Source organism: Copadichromis virginalis, linkage group LG19, assembly GCF_057382275.1.
Source record: "Copadichromis virginalis isolate Kocher_CV1m ecotype Utaka linkage group LG19, C_Virginalis_male_GT1.1, whole genome shotgun sequence".
In the NCBI taxonomy this organism is placed as follows: Eukaryota; Metazoa; Chordata; class Actinopteri; order Cichliformes; family Cichlidae; genus Copadichromis; species Copadichromis virginalis.
The window spans coordinates 27,429,275-27,457,187 of NC_140636.1; the positions used below are offsets into that span (position 1 = coordinate 27,429,275).

General features: G+C 42.7%; 2 protein-coding genes across 5 annotated transcripts in view; one reads left to right on the plus strand and one right to left on the minus strand.

The window, feature by feature from the left end:
• Positions 1–13,447, plus strand: part of uggt1 (UDP-glucose glycoprotein glucosyltransferase 1) — a 31,797-nt gene extending 18,350 nt beyond the window's left edge. The window contains exons 20-41 of one of the 2 annotated variants that reach the window (XM_085442550.1): positions 3–101; positions 290–313; positions 1,588–1,682; positions 2,224–2,430; positions 2,571–2,702; positions 2,835–2,965; positions 3,040–3,135; positions 3,358–3,460; positions 3,584–3,663; positions 4,484–4,673; positions 4,937–5,095; positions 5,250–5,335; positions 5,474–5,558; positions 7,279–7,367; positions 7,450–7,554; positions 7,719–7,803; positions 10,441–10,623; positions 10,948–11,108; positions 11,221–11,335; positions 11,867–11,983; positions 12,479–12,623; positions 12,709–13,447. In XM_085442550.1, coding sequence (XP_085298676.1) covers positions 3–101; positions 290–313; positions 1,588–1,682; positions 2,224–2,430; positions 2,571–2,702; positions 2,835–2,965; positions 3,040–3,135; positions 3,358–3,460; positions 3,584–3,663; positions 4,484–4,673; positions 4,937–5,095; positions 5,250–5,335; positions 5,474–5,558; positions 7,279–7,367; positions 7,450–7,554; positions 7,719–7,803; positions 10,441–10,623; positions 10,948–11,108; positions 11,221–11,335; positions 11,867–11,983; positions 12,479–12,623; positions 12,709–12,728 — 2,507 coding nt within the window. In that variant the 3' untranslated portion in view covers positions 12,729–13,447. The remainder of the gene's footprint in view (positions 1–2; positions 102–289; positions 314–1,587; positions 1,683–2,223; positions 2,431–2,570; positions 2,703–2,834; positions 2,966–3,039; positions 3,136–3,357; positions 3,461–3,583; positions 3,664–4,483; positions 4,674–4,936; positions 5,096–5,249; positions 5,336–5,473; positions 5,559–7,278; positions 7,368–7,449; positions 7,555–7,718; positions 7,804–10,440; positions 10,624–10,947; positions 11,109–11,220; positions 11,336–11,866; positions 11,984–12,478; positions 12,624–12,708) is intronic. The other variant, XM_085442549.1, reaches the window with a different exon arrangement.
• Positions 13,448–14,832: 1,385 nt separating this feature from the next.
• Positions 14,833–22,915, minus strand: LOC146686311 (transcription factor Sp3-like). Of its 3 annotated transcripts, none has more exons than XM_085442551.1 (9): positions 22,704–22,915; positions 22,277–22,374; positions 21,427–21,657; positions 20,723–21,325; positions 19,184–19,396; positions 18,897–19,101; positions 18,600–18,789; positions 18,236–18,432; positions 14,833–16,793 (listed from the first exon to the last, which is right to left on the minus strand). In XM_085442551.1, the coding sequence occupies exons 1-9, from the start codon at positions 22,708–22,710 to the stop codon at positions 16,540–16,542; spliced, it is 1,998 nt and encodes a 665-aa protein (XP_085298677.1). In that variant the 5' UTR covers positions 22,711–22,915; the 3' UTR covers positions 14,833–16,539. The 3 variants fall into 3 exon arrangements, with proteins under 3 accessions (XP_085298677.1, XP_085298678.1, XP_085298679.1); XM_085442552.1 differs by having other exon boundaries at positions 22,664–22,915; XM_085442553.1 differs by lacking the exon at positions 22,277–22,374.
• Between the last annotated feature and the right edge of the window lie 4,998 nt (positions 22,916–27,913).

Below are 27,913 nucleotides of genomic sequence, written 5' to 3' on the forward strand. Positions count from 1 at the left end.
AGATAACTACTTCATAGATGACTACGCTCGCTTCTCAACGCTAGACACAGTAGAGAAGAACACAGCTGTGGCCAACAGCATGAACTATATGACAAAGAAAGGTAAGAGCACTCTGGCATCTGATCACTGAGTAGAAAAGCATGCCTGTGGATTTTTTTTTCTTGTTGTTACTTGTGAAGATAAAAAATTTCAAAGCTAAACTCTCTCCTGGTGTATTCTCCTTCTGTCCCCTCCTCCTCCTCCTCCACTTCCGCCTCTTATTCATGTGTTTTTAAATTCCCTGCATCAGGGATGACCACCACCAACAGGCATGGTAATCACCCTTTTTCTCCACATTATTCCCCCTCCTACTCACTTGCTCTTTTTTTCAGTTTTCTGTTAACGACATTGTTGGCACCGTGTTTGTGAATCCACCACCACTCCTCCATCTGTGTTCAGTTCTCAAAGGACACAAATGACTAATAATTATGCATGTGATAATTGTACACCAGTCTCCAAGCATGAGTACCAAAATTTGTTTATGTAACTGCTCACTATAACGTTGTTTGTTCCAGTGGGAGAGCATGATAGTTCACCCAGTATGATTTCAAAGAAACTGCATGAAAAGTTTGAACGGTGTGATAAGGAAGCAAAATTTGGAGCAGAGAGCAGCACTTTAACACTCAGTGGTCACTTTATTAGGTACAGCTTGATAGTGCTGGTTCCTTCAGAGCTGTCTTAATTGTTTGTACGTGCTGGAAGTGAGTCTCAGAGGTTTTTGGTCCATATCAACACGATGGCATCAAACAGGTGATCTATTGGATTGAGCTCATTTGAGTAGAGCGGTCATGTGATGTTCAAGAAACCAGTTTGAGATGATTTGAGCTGTGCAACATCCTGATTCATTGGGCGTAGCTTCTGTTCTTAGCTGACAGGAGTGGCACTCGGTGTGGTGTTCCACTGCTGTAGCACATATGCTTCAAGGTTCAACATGTTGTGCATTCAGAGAATCTGTTCTGCATAGTGCATACTTGGTTTTTTGAGTTACTGTTACCCTATCTGGCTATTCTCCAACAACGTCTGGCATCAACAAGGCATTTTCACCTAGAAATTTGCAGCTTATTGAGTATTTTCTTTTTCTGACTACATTCTCTAAATCCCAGTAGATCAGCAGATTCTGAAACTCTCATACCAGTATGTCTGACACTACCAACTATCCCATGGCTAAAGTCACTTAAATGACCTTTCTTCTCTATTCCTATGGTCTGTATGGTAAATAACGTGTGTGTGTGTGTGTGTGTGTGTGTGTGTGTGTGTGTGTGTGTGTGTGTGTGTGTTTCTGATGAGTTGCTTGCTTGTTTGTTTTTTTTAGATATAAGTGATCTTGATCCTTGATGTTTTTATGTGAAGCTGTTTGAACTTCTATATGTGATATTGGGCTATAAATAAATTTGAACTTAATGAACCGTGAACAGGCGTACCTAACAAAGTGGCCAGTGAGTGTATTATCTTTGTTTGCCAACACCATTAATACCACTGAAGTTGATCTGTAGCACAACTGTGGTTGTTTATTCTTACCTCGTGTCTTTCTTCTTCTGTGGTTGTCAGATGATGCCTACATTCGTCCTGTGACTTTCTGGGTAGTGGGAGATTTTGACAAACCCTCAGGACGCCAGCTCCTTTATGACGCCATCAAACACATGGTATGAAATGAGCTGTGTTTAAAATAATTGTTATACAATTTTTGATGTCAAGTAAACTGTATAAAACAAATTCTGATACCTTCCAAAAGTTGCTTTTTCACAAAGGATATGTGACCTAACCACCACATAAAGCTACTACTTGATGTTTTTATTCTGCAGCCTGTGGCTGCTGCAGACTTTTATACACAGCTAGGCTAATGTGCAGCTCGCTATAGCATCATTGCGTGCAGACACAAGAGTGATGACTTTATTGTTGTAGAACTTGAAGGAGAGAAAAGCAAAAAGGCAGAATGCCAAAAAGTAATTGTGTTCCTTCGCACGAAGAAAAACACGGATGCAAAGCAATGAAACGTGGTCTGTGACATTAACCAAATAAATGCACATGCTTGTTAAAAAGAGGTGAACCAGTTTTAAAACTGAGACTGTCCACTCTGTGTATCATAGTTTCCTTTACAGTGATACTCATGTGGAGTTTAGCTTATAGACGGTCAGAACATTAAAGCCTGCAGAAGCTTACCATCTCTCCCCTCTTGTACAACAGAAAACCAGCAACAACGTCCGACTGGGGATGATCAACAACCCGTCAGCTGACGTGTCTGCTGAGACGACCCGCGTCACCAGAGCAATCTGGTCCGCCATGCAGACACAAACTGCCAATAATGCCAAGAACTTCATCACAAAGATGGCTAAAGAAGAGACCGCTGCGGCCCTGCAGAAGGGTGTCGACGTCGGCGAGTTCGCTGTCGGGGTGAGAGGGTTACACACAGAATCTAAACAGGATCATGGCTTAGTGGCTTAGTGCAAAGGCACTAAGCCATCCTAGTTTTTTTACTCCTAATTTGTCCTTTTGTCAGCTGCCTACAAAAATATCTATGTTTTTTTCTTCAGGGTATGGATTTGTCACTGTTTAAAAGTGCGTATGAGGCTTCCAAGTTCAACTTCCTGCTTTCCCACGCTGCTTACTGTCGAGATGTGCTCAAACTGAAGAAAGGACAAAGAGCAGTTATCAGCAACGGAAGAGTGAGTCAGAAATTTTAAACCTGTCCTAGATGTTGTATAGGTTCAAATATAGCTTATATTGATTTCAAAAATGTCCATCTACCCACATTTGCTGTAGTTATTCAGTCAGTATTTTTGTTTTCTTCTTGACAGATCATAGGTCCGCTGGAGGAGGCGGAGGTGTTTAACCAGGACGACTTCCTGCTTTTGGAGAGCATCATCTTAAAGACTTCTGGAGAGCGCATCAAAAGCAAAGTTCAGAATTTTGGAATCGAGGAGGACAGGTATTTTCAGGCTCCTCTAAGAAGAAGTTTACAGATGAACTTTTCTTGTCGCGCTAACACTTCATTTTTCTCAGGGCCAGCGACCTTGTGATGAAGGTGGACGCTTTGCTCTCGTCTCAGCCTAAAGGAGAAGCCCGTGTGGAGTATGGCTTTGCAGATGACCGCTACAGGTACAGCTGTGTATAAATCAGATGAGCAAGATTTCTTTATTGAGTTGAGAGGTTTAAAAAGTGAGTACTTCACAAGGGTGATTTGATGGTTTATTTCAGAAGGGAGACCTTGAAGAGGTCGGTTAAAGTTTTTTTGTTTGCTTTTCTTTCTGGAGAAAGCAGGAGGATCTTAAATAGGTTTTGTTTGCTTGATTTTCTCGTTGATTTGCTGTTTGCTGGCAGTGCTGTGAAGATTCGTCCCAAAGAGGGAGATGTATATTTTGATGTTGTTGCCGTGGTAGATCCAGTAACCAGAGAAGCTCAGAAACTTGCTCCTCTTCTTCTGGTAGGTTATCTGTGATAACTCCTTTGAATTTGTGATCCATCATGCTTGTATGTCCAGTTGATTTATTTCCAACGTGTTCTGCTTTTGTTCTGTGTAACACCTTTCTCTCCGCGCCTCCTGCAGGTTATAAAGCAGCTGGTAAACGTCAACCTGCGTGTCTTCATGAACTGCCAGTCAAAGCTGTCAGAAATGCCCCTGAAGAGGTGAGAAAACAAGCAGTTTCTGTACTCCATGCTGAAATTGTACATCCTGGTAACACCTTCATGGTCTTTCTATTTCCTCTCCCACATCACTTTTCATTTATCCTTTAGTTAAAGTACAGAATCATCAAATATCATATTATTATGCAGGTTTATAATAATATAATATAGGGTCGCAGATGCCAACAGACTTAATAAACTGATCCGTAAGGCCAGCAATGTTGTGGGGATGGAGCTGGACTCCCTCAAGGTGGTGTCGGAGAGGCGGATGCTGTCCAAGATAAAGACAATGTTGGATAACACCTCCCACCCACTCCATGACATGTTGGTCAGTCACAGGAGCTCGTTCAGTGAGAGACTGAGATTACCGAAAAGCACCACTGAACGACACAGGAAATCATTCCTGCCTGTGGCCATCTCCCTGTACAACGCATCCACTTAACACACTGTTTGCTGCTACAGCTACACATGTTTCTTTTCCAACTATTTATTTATAAGTGACTTATGTATGTATGTATGTATATATATGTATATATTGTACTATTCTTAGTTAGCGTATTGTCTGTCTTGTCTTAATGTTGGTTTAAAATGGAGCACTGTAACAAAAAATAATTTCCCCCAGGGATCAATAAAGTATTCTGATTCTGATATGGACATCTGCTAACAAGTTGTTACCGTTCCTGAATCTTTTGATGTTGCTTCATGTGCATATGGCACTTACTATAAGTCAGGATTGTTCTGTTAAAGCAGGCAGGACGTGGTATAAAGACTCCTCCACCATATAAAAGTTCACCTGCTTTCTGCTTGTGTGTTTGTCTTCCAGTTTTTATCGTTACGTCCTAGAGCCAGAGGTGGCGTTTCAGGCTGATGGTAGTTTCTCTCCTGGGCCTATAGCAAAGTTCCTGGACATGCCCCAGTCTCCACTCTTCACTCTAAACCTCAACACTCCCGAGAGCTGGATGGTTGAGTCTGTGCACACTCGATATGATCTGGACAACATTTACCTGCAGGAGGTACAGCAGTACATCTGTTTTTAGGCAGGGTTGCTTGTTTGTTTGTTTTTAATTATTTAATTTTGCTGTTTCAGTAACTCACCTGGCTGGACAACATATAGATAATATAAGTAGCTTATATATTGAACATTTTGGAGTCCAGTCCTCATTGAGACCTTCAGCTAATTTGGGAACCATTATTAATGTGTGTCTGTGGAGCCCCTGGGCGCTGATATCGGGCTGCATGAAGTAAACTTTCCTTGGCTGTGCTTCCGTGTTTGCAGGTGGAGAATATTGTAGCAGCAGAGTATGAGCTGGAGCACCTTTTGTTGGAGGGCCATTGTTTTGACGTCAGTTCGGGTCAGCCTCCACGTGGCCTTCAGTTCACCCTGGGAACCGAGTCTGAGCCCGTCATCGTGGACACTATCGTCATGGCAAACCTGGTAATCGCTTCAAAGCACGGCCCTCTCTATAACACAGCTTTGATTTGTTATACTTTAATGCTTTTCTACTTGATAAATAACATATTTTTTACTTTCCTAGACATTAATATTCTCTCAGCCTGAAATTGTAAATCTCCTTTGTTCTGCTCTGCAGGGTTACTTTCAGCTCAAAGCCAACCCAGGCGCCTGGATCCTGAAGCTAAGGAAAGGGCGCTCTGATGAAATCTACAAGATTTACAGGTAATAATGTGCAGAATTGGCTATATTCTGTCACATATAAATGAAATGTCAGCCACTCCTCTTTGCTCCTGGTTTTATAAATTAATCTGAAAATCTCTCTTCTAATGTTTTCATTATCATTTCTTTCTTCTGTTGCAGCCATGACGGCACAGACTCTCCAGCGGACTCGGACGACATTGTAGTCGTGCTGAACAATTTCAAGAGCAGAATCATTAAAGTCAAGGTCGGTTCACTTGCAATGCAGTGACGTCTTTCTGGCACAAAAGCACAGAAGCAATGGCAGGAATCTGCCCTTCAGCACTGTTAGCTGGATAAATCCAGGATGGAAAGTTGGTGAGCAGAATATCCAGACTGCTCAATTTCTCAGGTTTCTCATAAATTTTAACGAGAAGCAGAAACTGCAGTCTGAACTGAGCCGTTTTGAGCTGAATAAATATGTAATTTGTGCAAAGATGACTAAAGTAAAATCAGACTTTGAAGCGGTATTTGCATATGACAGATGTGCCCACGTGCCAGTGCATTTTTCAACTACAGACAAAAGCACATACACATTAAGCTTCTCTCACCTCTTTGTTTTTCACATTAAAAAGCCCATATTATAAGTTTTGGGCTTTAGTGGGATTTATAGTGTTTTGTTCGTGTTCGTCTTCTCAAAAATTCTGAGAAGTTGCAAAAGTATGCTTCAAAATTGTCTTCCACCATTCATCTACATCACTGTGTAACACATTTCCATAATGCCCACCAAACAGCTTGTTTGGCCCTTCCTCAAAGAAGGAGCAGCTGCCTCACAGTCGACCTTTAGAGTAAGCACAGTGAGGGAATAAAGGTTAGCCACAAGCAACGCATGCCAGTTTTTGTAATATTGGCTGCCAGAGTGAACAATGTCTTCACTCCAGGTCTTGCTTATGCCCCTTGACCCCTGTGTGGTAAATACAGTCTCATCTCCTATGCAAAAATATAGGTAAAATCCAACAACACTGTCAGCTTTTACTCTCAGGTTGTTGACCTGCTGTTGTGTCTATGAGTGGAGGTTTTTGCAGGAGAGAGGTTTTCAACAATAGGTGTGGTTGATGCTTTGTGTAGGTTGAATGCTAATTGGTTGACAAGTGAGCTGGGAGGGGAAGGGAGCGACAGGCACTTCATATTGTAATCTAAAGACTCAACAATATTAGACGACTCCCTATGAGCAAGCGCTTGGTGACAGTGGGAAGGAAAAAAACCCCTTTAACAGGAAGTAACTTCTGGCAGAAGCAGGCGCTAAACCTGCCGTGACCGAGAGGGAAGATGCAGCATGAAAAGTACAGACAGTGACTATCCTGGAAACTTCATTGTTTATCACTTCAGCTCTTTGTTGTTAGCTCTTCTCTGTGGCTAATTGGTGAACCAACAACAGCAAAAACAAGAGACTATACTTGTCTGTTGTCTACAATTCTATTTCCAAAATTTAAGATAAAAAGATGAAAAGCTTTTGTGACTAAACTACTGTGAAAGTCTTTCATAAATATGACATCTGGCCCAGTATCCACCCCATGTCTGTAGCTCTGCTCCCAGAATCTGAGGGTCCTGAGACTCTGTGGATTACTCGTGTTTTTGAAGGCAACATCGCCGCAGCATTAGCTTAGCATTAGCTTTGATAATGTGCCCAAAGAGCAAAGCTGTGTAAGAAAGCAATCACCTGAAGCACTTTGACTTAATATATCGAGAATTGCACTCTTGAACTCATGGCAACATGTGAACATGCGATCTCGTGTGATCTTAAAGCCAATACAAAATTTAAGTCAGAGTAAAAACTCAACCACTAATGTTTTGTGTAAGTTTCAGTCCTGAATCAAAACCACGTCATATGATATTTGATTCATATTTTAAACAGAATAATTGATTTTCTTCTTTTCTCCTCCCACAGTATGTTGTGACTGACTGAGTTATGATTGTGTGTTGATCAGGTCCAAAAGAAGCCAGACAAGTTCAGCGAGGAGCTGCTGAGTGATGGGACGGAGGAGAACGACACTGGTTTCTGGAATTCTCTGACCAGGTGCAGCTCAAAACAGTGATCTCATTTTTCATTTTCAGATGTTCAAAACTGTCAAATAATCGCTTTTCATTTTGTCTTTCAGAGGTTTCACGGGTGGAGGCAAGACTGAAGAGCCTAAGCAGGACAAGGAAGATACGATCAACATCTTCTCTGTGGCCTCGGGGCATCTGTACGAGAGGTTCCTCAGGTGGGTGTCAGAGATGTGACCAGGCAAAGAAAGGGGATTGTTGTGTCAGCCAAAAATCCTTGAAAGCGAACATCCCTGCTTCTTCCTTATACTTTTAATTTTAGAGTCTTTTTCTTCCCAGTTCTGTTGCCACCAGTCTTTTTACTGTCCTCCTTCTCTCTCAGAATCATGATGCTGTCAGTTCTAAAGCACACCAAAACTCCCGTCAAGTTCTGGTTCCTCAAGAACTACTTGTCTCCCACTTTTAAGGTAGGATTTTACTTTATTTTATTCAATTTTTTGCCTCTGGTGTTACTTTAAAACTCAGCTGGCATCTCGTCACTGATGTGGAAATCTTCTCCAATGGCTGCAGCTTTTTCTCTGTCCAACATCGATGTGAAGCTCAAGCAGAAACGTGCAGCAGGGATCGGATTACTCCCTGATTTTTCTTTTAAATATTCTTTCGTTTTTATGTCTAAAAATAATTTGTGTGGGAGATACTGTTGGCTTCTGAAGGTGCTGCAGTTTAGTGGATAGGATGCTGAATGTATTGCATGTTTTAACACGAGCGTAACAACCTTTGCTTGCAGGAAAACAGAGAAATGTGGGATGTACTTAGTATTTCACTAGAAAACAAGTTATTTGTTTAAAGCACAGTACACCCACGGTACAGTACTGTGACAGAATAGGCCCAAAGGAGCATTTCTCTTATGTTCTCACCATAAAAGCAGACTAAACCTTCCTAACGCTGCCGAGTGCAGCTAGTGTGAAGAAATGTAACAACCACCTCACTGACGCTGTTTTCATACATGACCTCTGGACTATTTCAGGAAAATTGGGTCAGGAGGTTGTCCGAAGTTACTCACATGTGACACACAGCAGTGAACGTTTGAGAAGCACTAACTGGACATTTTTTGTGCCCACAAGGCGTCACACCTGAAACCCATTTGTTCGCGGTGAAACCACCGGAGTGTTATTGAATATCACTCTGAAGCTGACGGCTGATCCCTTGTGGAAGTTCCAGGCTCTGGTTGTCGGGTCATGTGTCAGTCAGCGGTATCCTGCTCTCTCATTGGTTGTTGCTTCAATTGCTCGCCCGGAAGCTTAGAAAGTTTGTCAGGTCCCGGGCATTGGGCATCGCCAGCGGTTATTTCACCCGTAGACGGTTTGAAATGTGAATTACACTTCTGTGTCTGATCTATCTAATGTGGCTTTGATGTGACTGCACCAAACATTTATACTAGTCTTCAAAGATTTAAGCCCATTCATAAACACTGAATCGAGCAGCTTGTGCTATTTCTGTAGCACGGCACAACAACAGCCTTCTTTCAATAAAAGAACCAAGCAGACGGCTGCAATAGGAAAAGAGATTATTTTTAAGTCAATATTGAGCCAAAAACAGTAACAGCAAAGTGTAGAAAACATATTGTCATAATAAATGTGAATTCAACAAAAAGTAAGTCAGTGAAAATTAAATACATCACAAATATTAAATTGGTAGATCACTGTTACTGTTAGATTTGTATTGTTGATTGTCATTTATGCTTAGAAATATTTAACCATATATGCTTAGAGGTGTATAATCATTTGTAGATTGAAAGAATGTCTCATCCTAGGAGGTCTGTAACAGCTCTGTGTAGCATGAAGGGGGAGTGCGTTCACTCCCTCTACAGAGTGTTCCAGCGTAGATCACACCTCCTAGGAGAGGTCGTATCTTTTCTTATTGATTTATGGTATAGCAAGCACACGTATATCTGTTTAAGTATAAGAGCCTTTTGTTCAGATGGACCGCTAGACTCCTGGCACCAGCTTTGGGGAGTCTTCACAGGGTCACATCTGGATCTCACACACACACACACACACACACACACACACCCACCCACATACACAGGCAAGGTACTCTTTGTGTGTATGTAGACGTCATATGTTAATGAACCGATGCATATTCATGTAACCTCAATAAAAGAACAGTGGTACGGGAGAACGGACGAGAGCAACTGGGGTCAGGCGAAGGAACGGCGCTTTGTCCGGTCTCTCCCGTGCACGAGAAACATGAAGAACTTTGCCTACTGGTGTCTTGCTTTGCAGTGTAATTATATTGTCCTCAACGTTCCAGCGGATAGGTTCAAGCTACAAACCTATCAGTTACCATAAATAAGATTTAGTTAAAAATAAACATCAATATATATAAACAATTTAAGAATAATAAAATCTGCTAAAACTGAGTGTAATCATACTTATTTCACTTGAAAATTTCTATGAATGAGTTTCGTTCCTCAGTAGATTACTGCACAATTTTATACAAACATGTGGCATTCACTTTACTTTTGATTTCTGCTGTCCTACAAAATCATCTGTCATGCCACATATTTCACTAATTTCTAGAAATCCTACGTAAACAACACAAAACTCAACATTTAGAGCAACTATTCAACCACAGAATGACTGCGTTTCACTTAGCTTACCACTCTTAGTTTCAGTGTTACAGATGTAAGAGTTTTCTGAAGTCCAGAAGAACAGTGAAGTTTGAAATGCTTTAGGCCATTACTGATTGGTCCGTGCAATAATGTCTCTAGCCATCACATAGCCTGCTCTTTGCCAATTGGCTGGGAGCAGTTTGTGTCCTTCTACGACCTCATAGAGCAGCATAGCAAGGCCAGATTTGCTGTCTGTTGAAGTTACCGTCTTGTTTTGTTTTTTTTGGGGGGGGGGGTTGGTCTTACATTGTGTTTATTTAATTTTGCATTTTCGATATTTGAGTCCATTTTCATTAAATCTGTCAGGGGTCAGTTGTCGGTCAGCTGTCAGCCTGTTTATGAATTATTTATGGCCCCATATTGTCAAAGGGGAAAATTATGAGGTGTGCACATGCTGACAGCTCTGTTCCTGTGTGTCACCATCTTTCAGGAGTTTATCCCCCACATGGCAAAGGAATACGGCTTCCAGTACGAGCTGGTCCAGTATAAGTGGCCCCGCTGGTTACACCAGCAGACGGAGAAGCAGAGGATCATCTGGGGCTATAAGATCCTCTTCCTGGACGTGCTGTTCCCTCTGGCCGTCGACAAGATCCTGTTCGTGGATGCTGACCAGGTTTGCTCACATGTAGCTGTGCAAACACAGTCACTCATCCTGCATCTGTCCAAATATTTGTTCTTTTACTATTCAGTAAAGGAGGAAACTGTCAGCTTCAGAGAACCTGTTCAATATAATATTCCTCATGACTGCCATGAAGTACTAAAAGGTTTGGAAGTAGTTTTATAGAAAAGTTTGGAAGTGCACACTCAGTTTTGTTCCACATGAGTTCCTAGACTCCTTTTTTTTTTTTTCCTTTTTTTTATGTGAGATATGTTCTCTACTTTTTATTTTTACTGTTTTGTGCCAGCTAAGCTGTTCACACCTCCTCCTCTGCTTCAGATCGTGCGCACAGACCTGAAGGAGCTGCGTGACTTCGACCTGGAGGGAGCTCCGTACGGATACACTCCATTCTGCGAGAGCCGCAGGGAGATGGACGGATACCGCTTCTGGAAGTCCGGATACTGGGCGAGCCACCTCGCTGGACGCAAATACCACATCAGGTAGACGCTGATCGCTCAGCTCCAGTGTCGCAATCAAGTTTCAGCAGCATTTAACATCAACTATCTGCAAACATGCTTTCCTGCAACTTTCACGTGTTACCATCGTTTGCAGCGCGCTGTACGTCGTCGATCTGAAGAAGTTCAGGAAAATAGCTGCAGGAGATCGACTCAGAGGACAGTACCAGGGGCTCAGCCAAGACCCCAACAGCCTTTCCAACCTCGACCAGGTCTGACGCTCTCTTCACTCACTGTCTGCATTCGTGTTTTTATGTACACGTGACATCAGAGCCACGTGTTTTATGTAAAACAGCCATATGTTTTTAGATTGATTGAACACTCTTCTCCAGTTTTTCAGTGAAGACTTTAGAGCAGCCTCGCGTTAGCGTGCGTCTGTTCCTTGTCGCCGCTCGTGTTTACTCGTCATGTTCTGCTCTGCTTCTGATTTCACGACAGCGCATCGCTGGTTTTATGATTGCGGCATTGTTCAGCAGCTTTTACATTTCAGGCTCTGATGTCCTTGAGCACAGCGACAGGACAAACTGTAGTCTGTGATTGCAACTTGATTACTACGCAGCTGAAAGAAAACATAAAGACAGCCAACTGTGAAAGTACACAGGGGAAGCAGATGCTGCTTCTAATGCTTGTTTGTACATGATGGTTCAACCTTCCTAACAATAGTTTTCCCTTCTCTGCTTTTAGTTAAGCTCTGCACTTTTTCTCACTAGTTTGTTTGTTTATATGATTTGATTTTTTTCCAGGATCTTCCAAACAACATGATCCACCAGGTGCCCATAAAGTCTCTACCTCAGGAGTGGCTGTGGTGTGAGACCTGGTGTGATGACAGCTCCAAGAAGAGCGCCAAAACAATAGATCTGGTAAAGAATGCTTCTTTTTATTTAACTGTTTTCTGTACAGTTTGTCAGAGTTACAGAGGATTGATGGCAGTTTTCTAAAGATTCACATGTATCCTTACAGCCACTAGAGGGCAGGCAGGCTTAAGAATGAGTTCACATTAAAAATAAGACCACCTTCTTCTTCCACCACAGCAGATCATCTGCTTCCATCTCACCCTGTCCCTAGCATCCTCCTCGGTCACACAAACTCTCTGCCTGTCCTCCTCTACATTCATGAAGCTTTCTCTTTTCCTCCTGCCTGGCAGTTTTATATTTAATATCTTTTGCCCAGAATATTCACTATCCCTCCTCTGCACATGTCCAAACCATCTCAGCCTTGCCATGAAGGTTTTAAATAGTCGTTTTATAGGTGGACATAAATCAGTTTTGATGCTGCATCCTGTTTTTGTACCAAACCACATTATGTGACCCATGATATGAGCTGTTTTGTCTTTTTTCTCATTTTCCCAATATCAGTGCAACAACCCGATGACCAAAGAGCCCAAGCTGCAGGCTGCGGTGAGGATCGTGGCAGAGTGGACCGACTACGACCAGGAGATCAAACGCCTGCAGGCCAGAATCCAAGACAGAGCGAACCACATGGCGAAGCAGCAGGACACAGGTGCGCCTCGCTCGCAGAAACCGATACGCGCAGCTTTCCGCATTAATCACTCAGACTAACGTCTCTCTCCTCTGTCCTCTGCCAGATGCTCACACGGAGCTGTGAGGCGCTCGCTACGATGAGGCGCTGAACTGGACTCTGTTTAAAGAGTCTGCTTCAGAACGACGCTCCTCTCCTGCCTCGGGGACTGCTGACAGACTGACCGACTGGTTGAAACAATGTCCAGTTTTTTGTTTTTATAGGTTTCGGTGACTGTGTGGGTGCAAACTGTGAGGATGTGTTTTGTGAAGCGAATCGTGCATTTTTTTTCTCCCTGTAGTTGATGTCAGTCTGTTTGCACTGATTGGGATTCTGGTTCTGGCTTTTGTAGAAGCACAAAGGGAGGAGGACTTCAGAGAATGGTATTGCTGGTTCATTTTGGTGTTTATTTGCTGTATGTCAAACATCTGGTGCTGGGAACACTTTGCATTCGCTCATTTGAAGCTGTTTGGTTTTTCTCTGGATTGCATAAAGATACAAGTTCACGTGAAGGCTGTGATTTTAAAGAAAACAAGGAGAAGCACTGTAAACTCTCACCCACAGGTGTTTGACCTGAAAATGAACATCAAAATCAGTAGGATTGTTGTCACTGTGACTCTCAGGTACAGATGTTGCAGCATAAAGTCAGAAGCTGATCAAAGTTATACTCTAAAGGGAAGAGGAGCCTTAAAAATTTGGCTTAAAGCAAAAGTGATTTCTGTTCTTTGGTAACATTGATGGATTTGTCATCTTCATCTTGTTTCGGCTGTCAGATATTTTTGTTAAATAAACTCCGATTAATGGGTGGTCCAGTGTATTTTTGTTTACATGTGATTACTTGAACAATATTCTGCTTTAACTATTTACGTCCTATGCAGATTCTCCTAATCCTGGTGAGAAAGCTAGTTAGCAGCCAGATAAGTACACTGCTGAAAAAGGAAACATTGGATCACATGATAACAGCAAGTCCGTTAAACTTCAGGGATATCATTCTGTCCTGGTAGGAAGCATGAACCACTGTGAGTCCAGATCACCTGCTCTGGTGCAAATCACAGTGACATCAGAGGCAACAACCAGACTGCCCCTGTAGCCCTCGTGACTGCTTTTTCTCTAGTTTTGGTTTTTGCCTAGTGTCCTTGTCACATCTGGCAGCATGAGGCAGTACCTGCAGCCCATGCTTGCTGTCAAAAGAAGCTTTGCTGTGTCTCCCAGCACAGCCTCAAGACTGTGGAGGAGCTGCAAGGAGGAACGGGAGAGTAGCCAGAGCCCTACAACATGACCTCCAGCAAGGTATTCATGTGCAGGCTGTCTGAATCAGTCCACGAGGGTGGTGTGAGGGCCTGACGTCCCTTTGTGGGACCTTTTCACCCCAGCACTGCGCAGCTTGACAGAACACCAGAACTGGCCGGTCTGACGCTGGGACTCCGTTCTCCCATGTGGAGAGCAGATTCACTCTGAGCCTGAAAGAGTGTGGAGAAGCTGGGCAAATGTTTCACTGCTTCCAACATCATCCAGCATGACAGGTTTGGCAGTGGGTCAGTGGTGATCTGGGGGATTCATATCCTTCAGTCACACAGACCTCCACAGGCTGCGCTGGCGTTACCAGGATGGCATCATCAGACTGATTATGCAGGCCAATGGCTAGACTGTGTAGGTAGTTCCTGGATGACAAAGTAGTGATGTCACTTCCTTGCACCAATCTGAATCCACATGAGAAACCAGCCTTTCTGAAAAACACCTAGGATTATCAAATTTATCTCTTAGGTGCATTTACTGTGAGACTAAAGTTTCCACTGTGATTATGTCACAGCTAGAAGTGTAATGAAGACAGTATGGATATTAACAGTGTACCTTTTTTGCATATAAGACTGGGAAACGACCCCTCTCACACATGTAGCATGTCGTGATGGTTCTTGTTCTCACATTATGCACAGCTGAGTTTCTTAAAAACAGATCTGATGGCAACATCTGGATCTGCCACAATGCCGTTTAATATTACAGATCTACTTTTTCCAGAGCAGCGATTCATACTGTGATCTCGTTGCACATCACTGCTGGTCTCTTCCTTTCCCCCATTGTTTACTGTCATCTTACCTCTACCAACCATCAGCATCTGCATACTCTCTAAAGCGTAACTCTCTTGGTGCAGGGCGTCCCATTTCTGCCCCCGACACACAAAACGTGTTACTGGAAGGTTTCAGACTTTTATTGTGATCCATTTGAAAAAAGGTTTTACAAAAAGGTAACATTCAATTTTTACACCAATTCTTTAAAAAAAAAAAAAAAAAAAAAAAAATCACTTAAAATAAGGTTTTGATACAACAAAATTCAGTTAACTAATGGCTTCTATGAACAATGTGAAAATAAGATAATATACATGTAAATGAATGCTACAAAGATGAGGACGAACAAAGGGATTACATCAATTAAAATAAAAAATAAAAACACACAAACAATGGCATTGATTGTTTTGCTTTTTCACTTGAGTGACATCTGGCCAGAATTACCAACAGAGCGGTTATTGCAAAACGAATCCCACAGCGTGTGGCGTGCAACTGGAATGTGATGACACAAAAAGAAGCAGGGGGGGGAAAAAAAAAAAAAAAAAAAAAAAAAAAAAAAAAAAAAGTAGAACTGCCTTTAATGAGGCCGATTTGATGCATCCGTTTTCTTCACATGGCAACACTGGTGTGTGCAGACTCCTCCTGCAGCCAACAAATAACCCAGAACGCTTTAAAACCTATGATTCCCATCATCGTGTGGCTTCAACATAGACGACACCCAGACCAGCAAAGAGACGTGGAGAACTGAAACATAACAAGAATTAACCCCCCCCCCCAAAAAGGAAAAAAAAAGGATGTGGTGTTTCTTTAAATGTTGACAAGCACAGCGGACGGCGTGCTCATGAAAACAGATGCTGAAAGAAGTTGCTTGCATTTGTTTCCCCCTCCCCTCCCCTCGTCCTTGAGGCAAAAATGCAAACTTCAAACCGGTTAATGGTGGCACTGTCATCTTAACCTGACCAGCCAGCTGCGCCCGTGCTCTGCGTCGAGCAGCGCGCGGCGTGACATCAGCACCGCTGCCCTGACTGGGCTGGAAAATAACCTGATTTGCCGTCTTACTAAAGTCTGTAACGCCAAACGCGAAGCCCCTGTGAGCAGCTGGTTACCTTTAGCACGACGACAGTGAAGGGAGGGGGGTGGTACCAGACTGCTGGATTTTTTTCACTCTCAAGAAAAAAGCGAATCAGCACATTTCCAAAAAACATTTAAAAACTACTTTTAAAAAAACAAAACAAAAAGAACAAATCAAGGCAGCGGTGTGGACGCCGCGCCGCTTCAAACAGGGCGCTCAGATTTGTCACGACTCTCCCCGAGAGTTTCCACGGCTTCCTTTTCCCTCGGTCCGATTTCACAAACACATTTACCCCCGTTACAGTTACATCATCTGCAAAGCTTTTTCTTTAAAAACAAACAAAAAACCAACATGCACCTCCAGCATTTTATACAAGAGTATAATACAAAATAAGGCATTTCATCGTGTTGAGTATTCATGTCGTGTTTTGAGTGTTAATGTGTGTTTTCGTGTGTGTGTGTGTGTGTGTGTGTGTGTGTGTGTGTGTGTGTGTGAGCGTGTGTACATAGCAAACACATTTTAATGTTATTTCTTTTTGCCCGCCTATAAAAAGACTGCAAAAAACAAACATAAAGTCAAGATAACTCTTACTTAAAATATATATATTTGTCATATACATTTAGGTATATATTCATATGTAAAAAAAACAAAACAAGGAAAAAAAAAAGGGGGGGGAAGAGGGGAAGAGAAAAGCCCAAGAGGTCCCTTTTGATAGGCCAGTTCTCAAAAAGCCACCTCACCACATCAACCCCCACCCACCCCCTCATTCCATGACCTCGCTGGGCGCCACTGTGACCAGCTGCAAGGGGATCTCCTGATTGGCTACAAGGTCGTGCGCGTTGGTGGCCTGGAGGATGAGCGTTGTTCCGTCCGTGTTGATGATGGCGTCGGAGGTGGGCGGAGACGTGGAGGGGGGCACCCCGCCTTTTTTATTCTGGTGAGTCTTTATGTGCTTGGCCAGGTGGTCGCTCCGCATGAACCTCTTGGAGCACTCTGAGCACACAAACTTCTTCTCCCCTGCAGGGTCCAACAAGCACACATCAGTGGCGACGCACATTTTTGTCTGCAACTAACTGAACTGGAGCATTTGGAGACTTTGTCGCTTGTTTCTAGCATCAGATCCTTCACTTAGCAGTGGGGACGGCTCCCTCGAGCCTACTCAGGACCCCATTTTAAGCATTTCCTTTCCAAAACCCTCTTCTTAGTGTAACTGTTAAATAGTTTTCAGCATCACATTAATTTAGAGTCATAACATTTCAGGGCCTTTACCTCACAATATAAAGCATGTTGACATGAATCTTGATTTTGAGCAAATAAAAGAAAGAAAAACATCCCTACAGCATGATGATGACGCTGCACACTGGACAATAGGGATGCCGTTAATGAGTTGCCTTTCCTCACTAAGATGCTACAGAGCAACTTTATTGCAACGCGACTTGATTTGCAGCCCTTGTCGAGGTCATGTGACCTTTCCTCTCTTCCATACATCTTAAAAAATATGTGATGTTGAAACCATAGATCTCTAATCTGATTCTACACTGAACTTCCATCTCCTCAAAGGAAGTGTGGATCTCACTCATCGTGACCACTGGATTCTTGGAGTCACGTGAGCAAGAGCCTTCATCACCATCTACTCAGATTCACGACATCACCTGGTTGATCAGGTGACCATATGACCCAAGACTCAATGCAAAATCTGGGATCAGATCCTAAACTTTGGTTTCCTCCCTCACCGACTTAGAGGGTTTTCAAAATAAAAGCCAAAAAGGAACCCAAAGGCTTTACCAAGATAGCAAGACTGAGCAGCTACACCTCTACATTAATACTGCTGGAAGACTGTTGATGGATCTAATGATTTATTAATGACAGACGGTCACATATTGCATCATTGTGATAGAAATGTGATCGCAGTAATGGGGTCAGATTTCTAAAGAAATCAGAGCCTGACTCTAGTTGTCGTTTAACCCAAAGTATTAATTAAGGACAAGCACACATCATAAGTTTGTCATCACAGCCCCCGACTACATCTCAGGCTTTATCACAGCAACGGCAGCCTCGTTAAAATGATTTAATAAAAATGCTTCGTGCTGAGTTGATATTATCTGCTACTTAACTGCTCAGATGAACAATGATGTAATTTCAAGTGTTTATTAGCTGATTCAATTCATTTCAACTACAATTAAAATAAAACTGATATCGCTGATGATCTGCTGTGAAGTGTCGGTTTCTCACTTTTTTTTCCCTTCGTGTTTCACACGTCTTTGCTGAACATTGCGTGATCGCAAACCAAAGCTCTGGACAGCAGCAGCAGCAGACATGAAAACATTTTGTAACTGTAACATTGTAACGGCAACGCGATCCCCACATGAGCTCCGACCATAAAACTGTTACTTTGTTGTTATTCTTTTCTTTTTTTTCCCCAATTTCAAAACAAAAAGCGTGTCGACAGGTGATCTCACCTGTGTGCGTCCTCCTGTGTCTCTGCAGCTCGTCGCTCCTGGTGAATCTCTTCCCACAGAACATCCAGTTGCAGACGAAGGGTCTCTCGCCGCTGTGCCAGCGCAGGTGAGCTCGGAGGTGGGATGTCTTCCCGTAAACCTTGCCGCAGCCGGCGATGTGGCAGATGTGCTGCTTCTTCTTCCCCATACCTGAACCCCTGTGGAAACGAGGGAGAGTGAAGATAAGAGGGAAGTGCTTCCATTTTCCAAACTTTGCATTTACTAGTGTTTCCTTTTTTGTTCTGCTGGTCAAAGGTGAGCTCAGCACCTACACCTCCTGTTATCCATGGCGTGTGTGTGTGTGTGTGTGTTCTCAGAGGCCCACCTTCCTCCAGACTCTTTGCAGTTGGGGCAGGTGCAGGCGACTCTGCGGAGCCTTTTGCCCTCCCCGCTCGGCGTCTCCATGTCCTCGTCTCCCATCTGAACACGCAGGTTGTTCAAGTCGCTGGGGTTCAACGTGGAATCCCCGCTCAGCTGCCACTCCTCAGAGTCTGGCTCTTCCTTTATCTGGATACCTGAGCAGAGGAAAACAGAATGAAAGAGGGAGATTTAAGAAACTGTAAGGGATTAACTAAATGAATGAAATGAGGAGTGATATATGCACAAGCATACAGCCACGTACCTGCTGGACTGTTTGCATCCTCTCCCTGCGAGTACTGGACCCCAGTTTGTGTTATAGAGTTAACTGTGACTGTTTGGAGGTTGGGCAGGCTGACCTGGCCTGTCTGGCCCAGGGGAAGGGTCTGGACTGGGGCTAAAGTCAACTGTTGGGCCTGGCCCTGACCCTGGGGCAGCTGAAGTCCTTGGAGTGACTGGACACCCTGAACCTAAGAGAGAAAACAGATGTTTTTGGGAATCTTATGGCAAAGCAAGCTCACCTGAAAGAGCAAAACAGCCCCTTGAACTTACCTGGAAGGTCTGCCACTGGATCTGTCCAGTAGCAGTGACAGTTTGGGCCTGGATGAGAAAGGTCCCAGGGTTGACCAGCTGCACGCTCTGTAGAGTCTGACCTGCTCCTGCAGTCAGGTCCTGACCCTGAGCCACCTGGGCTACCTGGGCCTGACTGTCCCCAGACAGCTGCAAGATGGGCTGTGAGATAGTGGTGGCATTGGAGGATGACACCTGCAGGAATAAATTACACTTTTAAACAAGGGCCAAAAAAGTAGAATTCATATGTTTCCCCTTTTTTTTTTTTTTTTTTTTTTGAATGCAGTACTTTCTGCAGCGGAGAAACTGCACATTACCGCTTTATGTAAAGGCCCAAATAACACAAGTGCATGAAAAAAAATTAACCAAACCTATTATCAGCAGTGCACTTTTAGGCCCTTTTGCTTTGTATCATGTGCAGATGCCTTCTTGTCAATCACATCTACTAGAAATTATCCCCCCAAAATTGTAAAAAGACAGATGTGAGATGCACTGCAGCGCTCTGATCTAAAGAAGAACTGATGAAAGTACACAAAGCTACATTTTTATTGCCTGACAAACCAAAGAACTGCATTTTTCGAGTGAAAAGAAAGTGGACATCAGCAACAGACTGAGAGGAACCATCAGCAGGAAGAACAGGAAAAGTGTGATCAGTATGTGTCAGTGTGCAGTGATTTAAAAAACAATTTCCAAATATGAGTTGAGGCCACAATATTTTTGTGAATGCATTTGTGTTGCAGTTGGATGTTGATTATTCAGACAGCTGTGAGTAACAGTTTCATAAGTCCTTTAGTTGACTGCTAGCATGACACGCTGTGCTGAAATAATAGAGACATTGTGCAATCAAATGACTTTAGCCAGCTACATCATTTTAACATGATTTCAGCCCTCAGTCGAGCCCAGGTTCTTGGTGCGTTTCCATAGGAACCACCAGGTGGTCTTGGCCAAAATATGTTCTGCGATACACATCAGTCACAATAAAAACTTCAACAAACATAAAGAGGAGTTTGTAAACTTTAAATGCACACCTTAAAGCAGTGCCTCACAGACATTATTAGCCTTGGGGTGATTAGAAGAATCTGCTTAACCCCTCATTACTTGGGCTGGGTGTCATTTTTCACATTCTGTTGCCAGTAACGACAAAGTTATTAAATTGTGTTTACTTTACAGGTTATTATTATTACTATTATTATAGATTTTCTTTAGTATCTTTTTCATTAACAAATGTTTTCTAAGTGTTGTGGGGTTGTTGTGCAAAACCTTCCCATTAAACTGGCAACAGTATGACTAAAGCTGGGAATCTGTCAACTCTTGCAACAAATAAGTCTTCAGGAATGACGATATTCCAGGACCTATTGTCCCCACTTATGGCTTTAGTGCAGACCAAAAACTTTTCCTTTTGAGATTGCTTCATTTTATTAAATTGCTCACTTATAATTTAAATTGTAATCAAATGTCTCCAGAGACCATTGGGCATGACACACATTCACATGACATGCTGCTAAAGCCACACACGCTGACCTGGATTTGCTGCAGGTGGTTGTGGGAGTTGTAGTTCTCCGAGGACGACAGATCAGACACGCCTGCGGACACGGCAGTCGCCTGGGTGAGAACTCCTGTGCCGTCGATGGTCTCAGGAAGCTGGGCGGAGTTGGAAGAGGAAGTGGTTGTTGGCACGTAGAGCTCTTGGTTGGCGCTCGGGTCACTCACAGTGACCAGCGACTGTTTGGCTCCGGTGTCCTGGTTCTGGGTGTCGAGAGCCTGGCTGCTCATTATCAACTGGCCTTCAGGTGTGACTCCTGTTGCGATGGGGACCGTCTGAGCCCCGGTCAGCCCCAGCGACTCCAGATCCACACTGTTTATAGGGACGAATGTTATGTTGCCAGGAAGCCCTACAGGCATGGTGCCCGTGTACGCCGAACCTCCAGCTAGCGAAACGCCTTGGATCGACTGAACCTGCCCCGCCTGTGTCAAGAGATCTGTGGTTGCCGTCGTGGCACAGCTGATTCCAATGCTGCCCTGGCTGCCATCTTGGAGTAGCTGAATCTGCCCCGTACCGTCATCCAAACCCTGCGTGGGGAATCCTGCAATTGTCCCATCTGCATTTTGGATTTGAGGGATGACCTGAAAGACAGAGCGGGGGGGGGCAGCTTTGAGCATGCTGATCACCTATGCTGGAGTGCTCTGATCTATATGTTTTTCTTTGTTCATCTTTTTTTTTTTACCTGATACTGAATGCCCGACACTCCATTTGCTGCAGCCTCACTCCCGGTTGCTGTAACATATATGGGCTGGCTGGGAATACTCCCAATAGGAAGCACGTACTGCCCGTTGGACGTGATAATCCCCGAGTTTGGAATGTGAACGACTCCCTGGTCTTCCTTCCCAGCCGATACGGGAGTCAACACCTCCCATCGATCTGAGCTCGTCAGCTGAATGGCTGACATATCTGTCGTCTGGGAGCACAATCAAAAGTCACATTAACAGGGACAGATCACACTTCAAACAGGGAGACAGTGACTCCTCTCAGCTTCAGATTAGATCACAGTCTGGCTATTGTCTACCAATCAGGTTTGGATTCAGAAACTGTGCAGATGCACGAAAGGAACAAGTGGAGCACGGGCAGGAGTAGATCATGCAGCATTTAAAGTCACAAGAAAGATGTGAGCACTACCAGCACACATACACATATACAGAGTGAAGATAGCAGGCTCAGATACAGCCGAGAGCAGGGTGTGGGGGATGGGTGGCCATTACAACACAACTCCAAGCTACTGTTTTGATTATGGACGCTATCCGTGCTACATTATCCCACCCCTGCATCCTTCGAGCCCAAGGTACACCGGCTATCTTCCAGCGAGCCGACCCAAGTGACTGACTTCAGTGTCCTACCCACTATGGGCGGGTTTTACAGGGGTAAAGTGGGTGGCCGTTATTGAGGGGAACACAGGAAGTGTACGGCTTTCTCCCCATGCCATCAAAATGTTAAAACCTGTGAACTTCATGCTCCCAAAACAAAACACAACCGAGAAATCGAAAGCGAGCGAGAAAGACGAGCTAGAAAATGTCGGATACCTGTGTTTCCGCGGCGCCGCCGGGTTGCAGAAACTCGCTTTGACTGCTGTCCACGTCCGCGGACGCCATTTCTCCTTGTTTCAGAGGCTGCTCTGGCGCTAGCAGGGAGAGAGGGGGAAACTCAGCAAAACTCTGTAATCTTCAACTCCTGCCTGCCAGAAAAGCCCGCAAAGCATCCCCACTCTCCGGTCCCAAAAGGAGCCGACTGCGAAATTCTACTTTGCAGCGGAGGTTCTGAAGAAATTTGGGGGGCCGAGCTCGACTGTTTACTTTGTCAACTCCGTGGCTAGCCAGCTAGCTCAGTCAGCTAACCATATCGAGCTCGTTAGCAGCAGAGCTAAAGATAAAAAGACGTAGCTCGCTCGGCTCCAGCTCTCACAAACTCACCGATTAGCTGCACGCTTCGATGTGCTGAACGTTTACGTACCAGTCATAGCGTGAGTGGTAGTAACCCAGGGGATTATCGGATCAACTAAACTCCGAACATGATTATTTTATCAAAGGCGGGCCAGTGTTGATCGGCGAATTCGGGTCGATTTTTTTTCTATTTTGATTGACGGTGCGGGAAACACAAAAAGGTGGGACTAACAAGCTTGACCGTCGAATTTGCATCACATTACAGGACGTTCCGCCCTTCTTCTCTACGTCGATTGGCTGAGCGGAGGTTGTGGTGGAACGTCATTGGTTAAAATCGGGCGCCAGTCATTTTTTTGTAGGACGAGTGTTTCCTGTTTGTTGAAGGAGACAAGAGAAGGAATGCAGTTGTTGAAATTTAAACAGGGCTTAGTTTGAATACGGAGACGCTCCAGTACAAAAAAAAATAGTTATTTATTTATTTTGTATTGCTTTATCTCTTTTGATTTGCTTTCGCTTTAAAGCCGTAGACGTTTGCGATACGAGGGGATTTTTTAAAAAAAGTTCAAACTACTTATGTTCACTGCAAACGTCATTTAACCTCCATAATTACAACCAGGCAGCTTCACGTGTTATCACAGCTTCACACCGAGAGCTAGCTCGTTGTAATAGTTAATTCCACATCCCAAATGCCACATAATTAAAGAAAGCAGTGCTATCAAACATCGGGAGCTCTTTAATTCACTTAATTCGGGATTAAAACGTCCAAATGTTTCAACCACTGCAGATCTGTTTGTCTTTTGAGTTTATAAACCCATAAAAATATGTTAAAATAAACGTTTAAAAATTAAATTCGTTCTATAATAATAATACATTTTATTTATGAGCGCCTTTCAAGTCACCCAAGGACACTTTACAATAGGATAAAACACTTAGTAAAACAATGGCAGAATAAGAACAATAAAATAAAAGCACAAGATAAAATGAACAAACAGTGGATTCACAGTGAATATGCAGATTTGAACAGATGAGTTTTGAGTTGGGATTTAAACTGGGGGAGAGAACCAATATTTCTTATTTCTGGGGGCAGAGTTCCACAACCTGGGAGCAGAGCAGCTGAAAGCTCTGCTTCCCATGGTGGTGAGGCGGAAGGAAGGTACAGTAAGCTGGATAGAAGAAGAACGAAGTGAACGGGCAGAACAAGTGGTGGTTAACAGGTCAGAAAGGTAAGAAGGAGCGAGGTTATGAATGGCCTTGAAGGTGAGCAGATTATTTGTTCTGGCTAAATTTCATGTGTGGGTCCACGATGAAAGCTTATCCATATATGAAAATAGGTTAAAAACATTTTTATAACCACCAACTTTGAATTAAGCTGCCACATGACTGTATCACTTAGTGCATGAAGCCCAGTGAAGTAATAAGACCGACCTCCAGAACGTGTGAAAAGTACAGCAAAGCAGTCTTTCGTGTCCGTGTAAAAGTATACAACTGCTCTGGTAGCGTCCTTAGACACTTTGGTTACTAGCAGGACAAAAAAAGAAGTGTCAAAGAACAGAGAGATAAGCCACCATTGTTCAATGAAGCTTCATCAGAAATGGTCTCAGTGGAAGGTTGACTATGAAGAAACCACTGTGTAGGAGGAGAAATGGTGAGAAAAGGTTGAGGTATACCAAATTACACAAAGACTGAAAATAAAATCAGTGGCAACAGGCCTTATGGAGCGATGAATTCGTATTTGACATTTTTGGTAATATGTTTTTGTTTTTCAATATGTACAAAGGTAAGGAGAGAGGTACAGCAGTGTCTACAGCCATGTGTAAAACAGATGGAGTCACAGTTTGGATCTCCGTTTCAGCCAATGGTGTTGGAGATCTTGTGAAAATTGCTGGAATTATAAATGCAGAAAATCCCAGGAAGATTTTGATCCTCCATGCAATACCAACTAGGGCTGCCACGATTTGTCGACTAGTCACGATTACGTCGACTATCAAAATCGTCGACGACTGATTTAATAGTCGACGCGTCGTTTGAAGCTTTGTAAGATCCCAAAAGACGCAGGAATAAGTAGCAGGATTTAAGAGTGTAATAACGGACTGAAACAGAAGATGGCAGCACTGCATGTACAAGGATGCCAGCTGCCGTTAAACCCCGAAGAAGAAGAAGAAGCAGCTGTGTCCCAGAATTCATAGCGCGGCCCAGCTCAGTTTCCAACAATGGCGGCAGCTAGTTGTGTGGATGCTTAAGCATCCACACTATTGAGTTCCTGTTTCTCTTTATTCTTTATTATTATTCTAGTTGCTTCCGTACACTTTTTGGCACTTAACTACTTCCACAATTTTCAGCCGATTTTCACCGTTCAAATTTTAAACTATTCTGCTATTTCTGCTAATGTGCGCTATGACTTTTGCTATTTTTAACTATTATACTTTTTAAAATATTAAGCTTTTTTCCTTTAATTTGTCCCATTGAAATGAATGGGAAACTTCAGCAATTCTGCTAAAATTTGCTTGTTTTTGAAACTTAACTACTTCCTCATATTTTCACCTAGAACAACCATTCAAACTTTAAAATGTTCACAAATTATTGGGCTATTCAGGTATGATTCAGCTTTTTCAAATCTTTTACTGTTTTACTTTTATGCCTCTTAAAGTTTTGAGTTGCAAAATTGTGATTTTTCACAAAATACATGTGTTGTTATGGTTGCTATGCTCTTGGCTTCCAGTGTGCCACTGAAGGTTTTGCAATTTTCACTTCATGTCCGAACAACTTCCTGCTACTTGCTCAATTTTCACTCAACTTCCACAAATTATACATCAAAACGTAGGTATTTTTGCTGGCTTTCAGAAAATGTCACCATCATTGTTGTGGGATTTATAGAATTTTTGCAAATCTCCTCAGACTAACACAAGGTCAGAAAACTCTCCATATAAAGTGAATGGAGAGCTTGTTCAAAATCACCGCTGGATTTCTGTAATGAGAGGCATATTCGAATCGTCATATCTCCTTAACGAAGCAAAGTTAAGACATGAGGCTTGTCCCCGAATATCTTCAGACACCCCTGACGCTCACAATTCAAGAATTTCTTTCTCACCTATTACCGTTCTGAAATGAGTTGGACTTGTTTGAGGGTAGGAAATTCGTCCTTCGCTCAGATTTCTTCAGATTTAAAACTGTGGAAATGAACCACTTTTTTCTCTCGTCATAACTTTTTGTTGGATTTCCACAGAGACCTGAAAATTTCCATGATTGTTCACCAAAGCCTGCTGTCTCTTACGGTGAAAGAATGATATCGATACTCCAAATAGATTTCGAGTTAGAAAGCGTTGTTTGAGGGCAAGTCAAGGCAGTTTTTGCTTCGCTCTACTCAGTTATGGTGCATTACAAGTCAAATATCTTTAATAATTCATATTTTAATGATAAATTGTAAACACTGGAAGATTCCCCCATCTCTTCTGAACAAAACGGTGTAAGAATGACCGCTCTAGCCCCTACGGTTTGGAAATTATGGTCATTTGTTTGAGGCGAGTCCTCACTATGAGAAATAGGCTGCAATAATCCTGTGCCTCTCTGTGCTGCGTGTGTAAAAAGAGGCACATGTTTTGGCGGGAAAAAGTACACAGCCTCTCTGATTGGTGGATTCAAATTCAGCAGCTCCCAGGCTGACCTAGAAACTTACTTCTCTCTCCCTGTGCATTTTTTTGCTGATTTTTTCATTTAACAAGTATATTTGAGGGACCCTCAGCATGTTCAGCATTTTTTCAGCTGTCCATTTTGCTTTTCCAATTTTTCTGTTTAACTTATTACTATTGTGCTAAATAATACTATTTCTGCTATTTTATAAGATTTGTGCCTAATATAGTATTTCTGCTAAATTACAATATTTCTGCTTTTTATACTGTTTGTGCTAAAACATAGTATTTCTACTAAATGTAGTATTTATGCTTAATCATACTATTTCTGCTTTTTATGGGATTTGTGCCTAATATAGTATTTCTGCTTTTTATAGGATTTTTGCTCATAGTATTTCTGCTAAATGTAGTGTTTATGCTTAATCATCCTATTTCTGCTTTTTATAAGATTTGTGCTTAATATAGTATTTCTGCTAAATTATAGTATTTCTGCTTTTTATAGTATTTGTGCTAAAACATAGTATTTCTACTAAATGTAGTATTTATGCTTAATCATAGTATTTCTATATATTTCTGCCAGGTCCCCAGGCAGCCAATCCTCTGTGAGGACTTAGACATTCAAATTTTCAAATCAGGGCCTGCACGGTTTCCCAGCCAATCATATATGTGTCCTGAGGCATTCAAATTTGCATATTGGGGCCTTCATGGCTTCTAAGCCAGCCAATCATATCTGAGGGCTGAGGAATTCAAATCCACAAATCAGGGCCTGCACAGCTTCCCAGCCAGCCAATCATGTATGTGGGCTCCAGGTATTCAAATTTGCATATTGGGGAATTCGTGGCTTCTAAGTCAACAAGTCATCCATGTCATATATCTCTAAAAATTCATATTTTAATGATAAATTGTCAACACTTGAAGATTCCCCCATCTCTTCTGAACAAAACGGTGTAAGAATGACCGCTCTAGCCCCTATGGTTAGGAAATTATGGTCATTTGTTTGAGGGGAATCCTCACTATGTGAAATAAACTGAAAGAAGCAGGTCTATGTCTCTGTGCTGCGTGTGTAAAAAGATGCACCTGTTTTGGCGGGAAAACGTAAACAGCCTCTCTGATTGGTGGATTCAAATTCAGCAGCTCCCAGGCTGACCTAGAAACTTAGTCCTCTCTCCCTGTGTGTGTGTGTGTGTGTGTGTGTGTGTGTTTAGTGGGAGAGAGAGGACCCTGCCCTTATTTGACAGCATGTCATTGTAGGATTTAAATTGAACATAGTTAGACTGGTTGACTGGATTAGAGCCTGTGTTTGTGTGTCCCTCTGTGCATTTGTGTTTCAATAAGTTATTACTATTCTGCTAAATCATAGTATTTCTGGTACTTTTCGGTACTTGTGCTAAATACAGTATTTCTGCTAAATCATACTATTTCTGCTTTTCATAGGATTTATGCCTAATATAGTATTTCTGCTAAATTATAGTATTTCTGCTATTTTATAGGATTTGTGCCTAACATAGTATTTCTGCTAAATTATAGTATTTCTGCTTTTTATAGGATTTGTGCCTAACATAGTATTTCTGCTAAATTATAGTATTTCTGCTTTTTATACTATTTGTTCTAAATTATAGTATTTCTGCTTTTTATAGGATTTGTGCTTAATATA

What these genes read in the sequence shown, in the direction of transcription:
- LOC146686311 (XM_085442551.1), bottom strand. An exon ending in TCCAGTGGCAGACCTTCCAG is followed by an intron (nt 19,102 to 19,183) that starts GTAAGTTCAAGG and finishes TTTCTCTCTTAG; the next exon opens with GTTCAGGGTGTCCAGTCACT. An exon ending in GGATGCAAACAGTCCAGCAG is followed by an intron (nt 18,790 to 18,896) that starts GTACGTGGCTGT and finishes TCCTCTGCTCAG; the next exon opens with GTATCCAGATAAAGGAAGAG.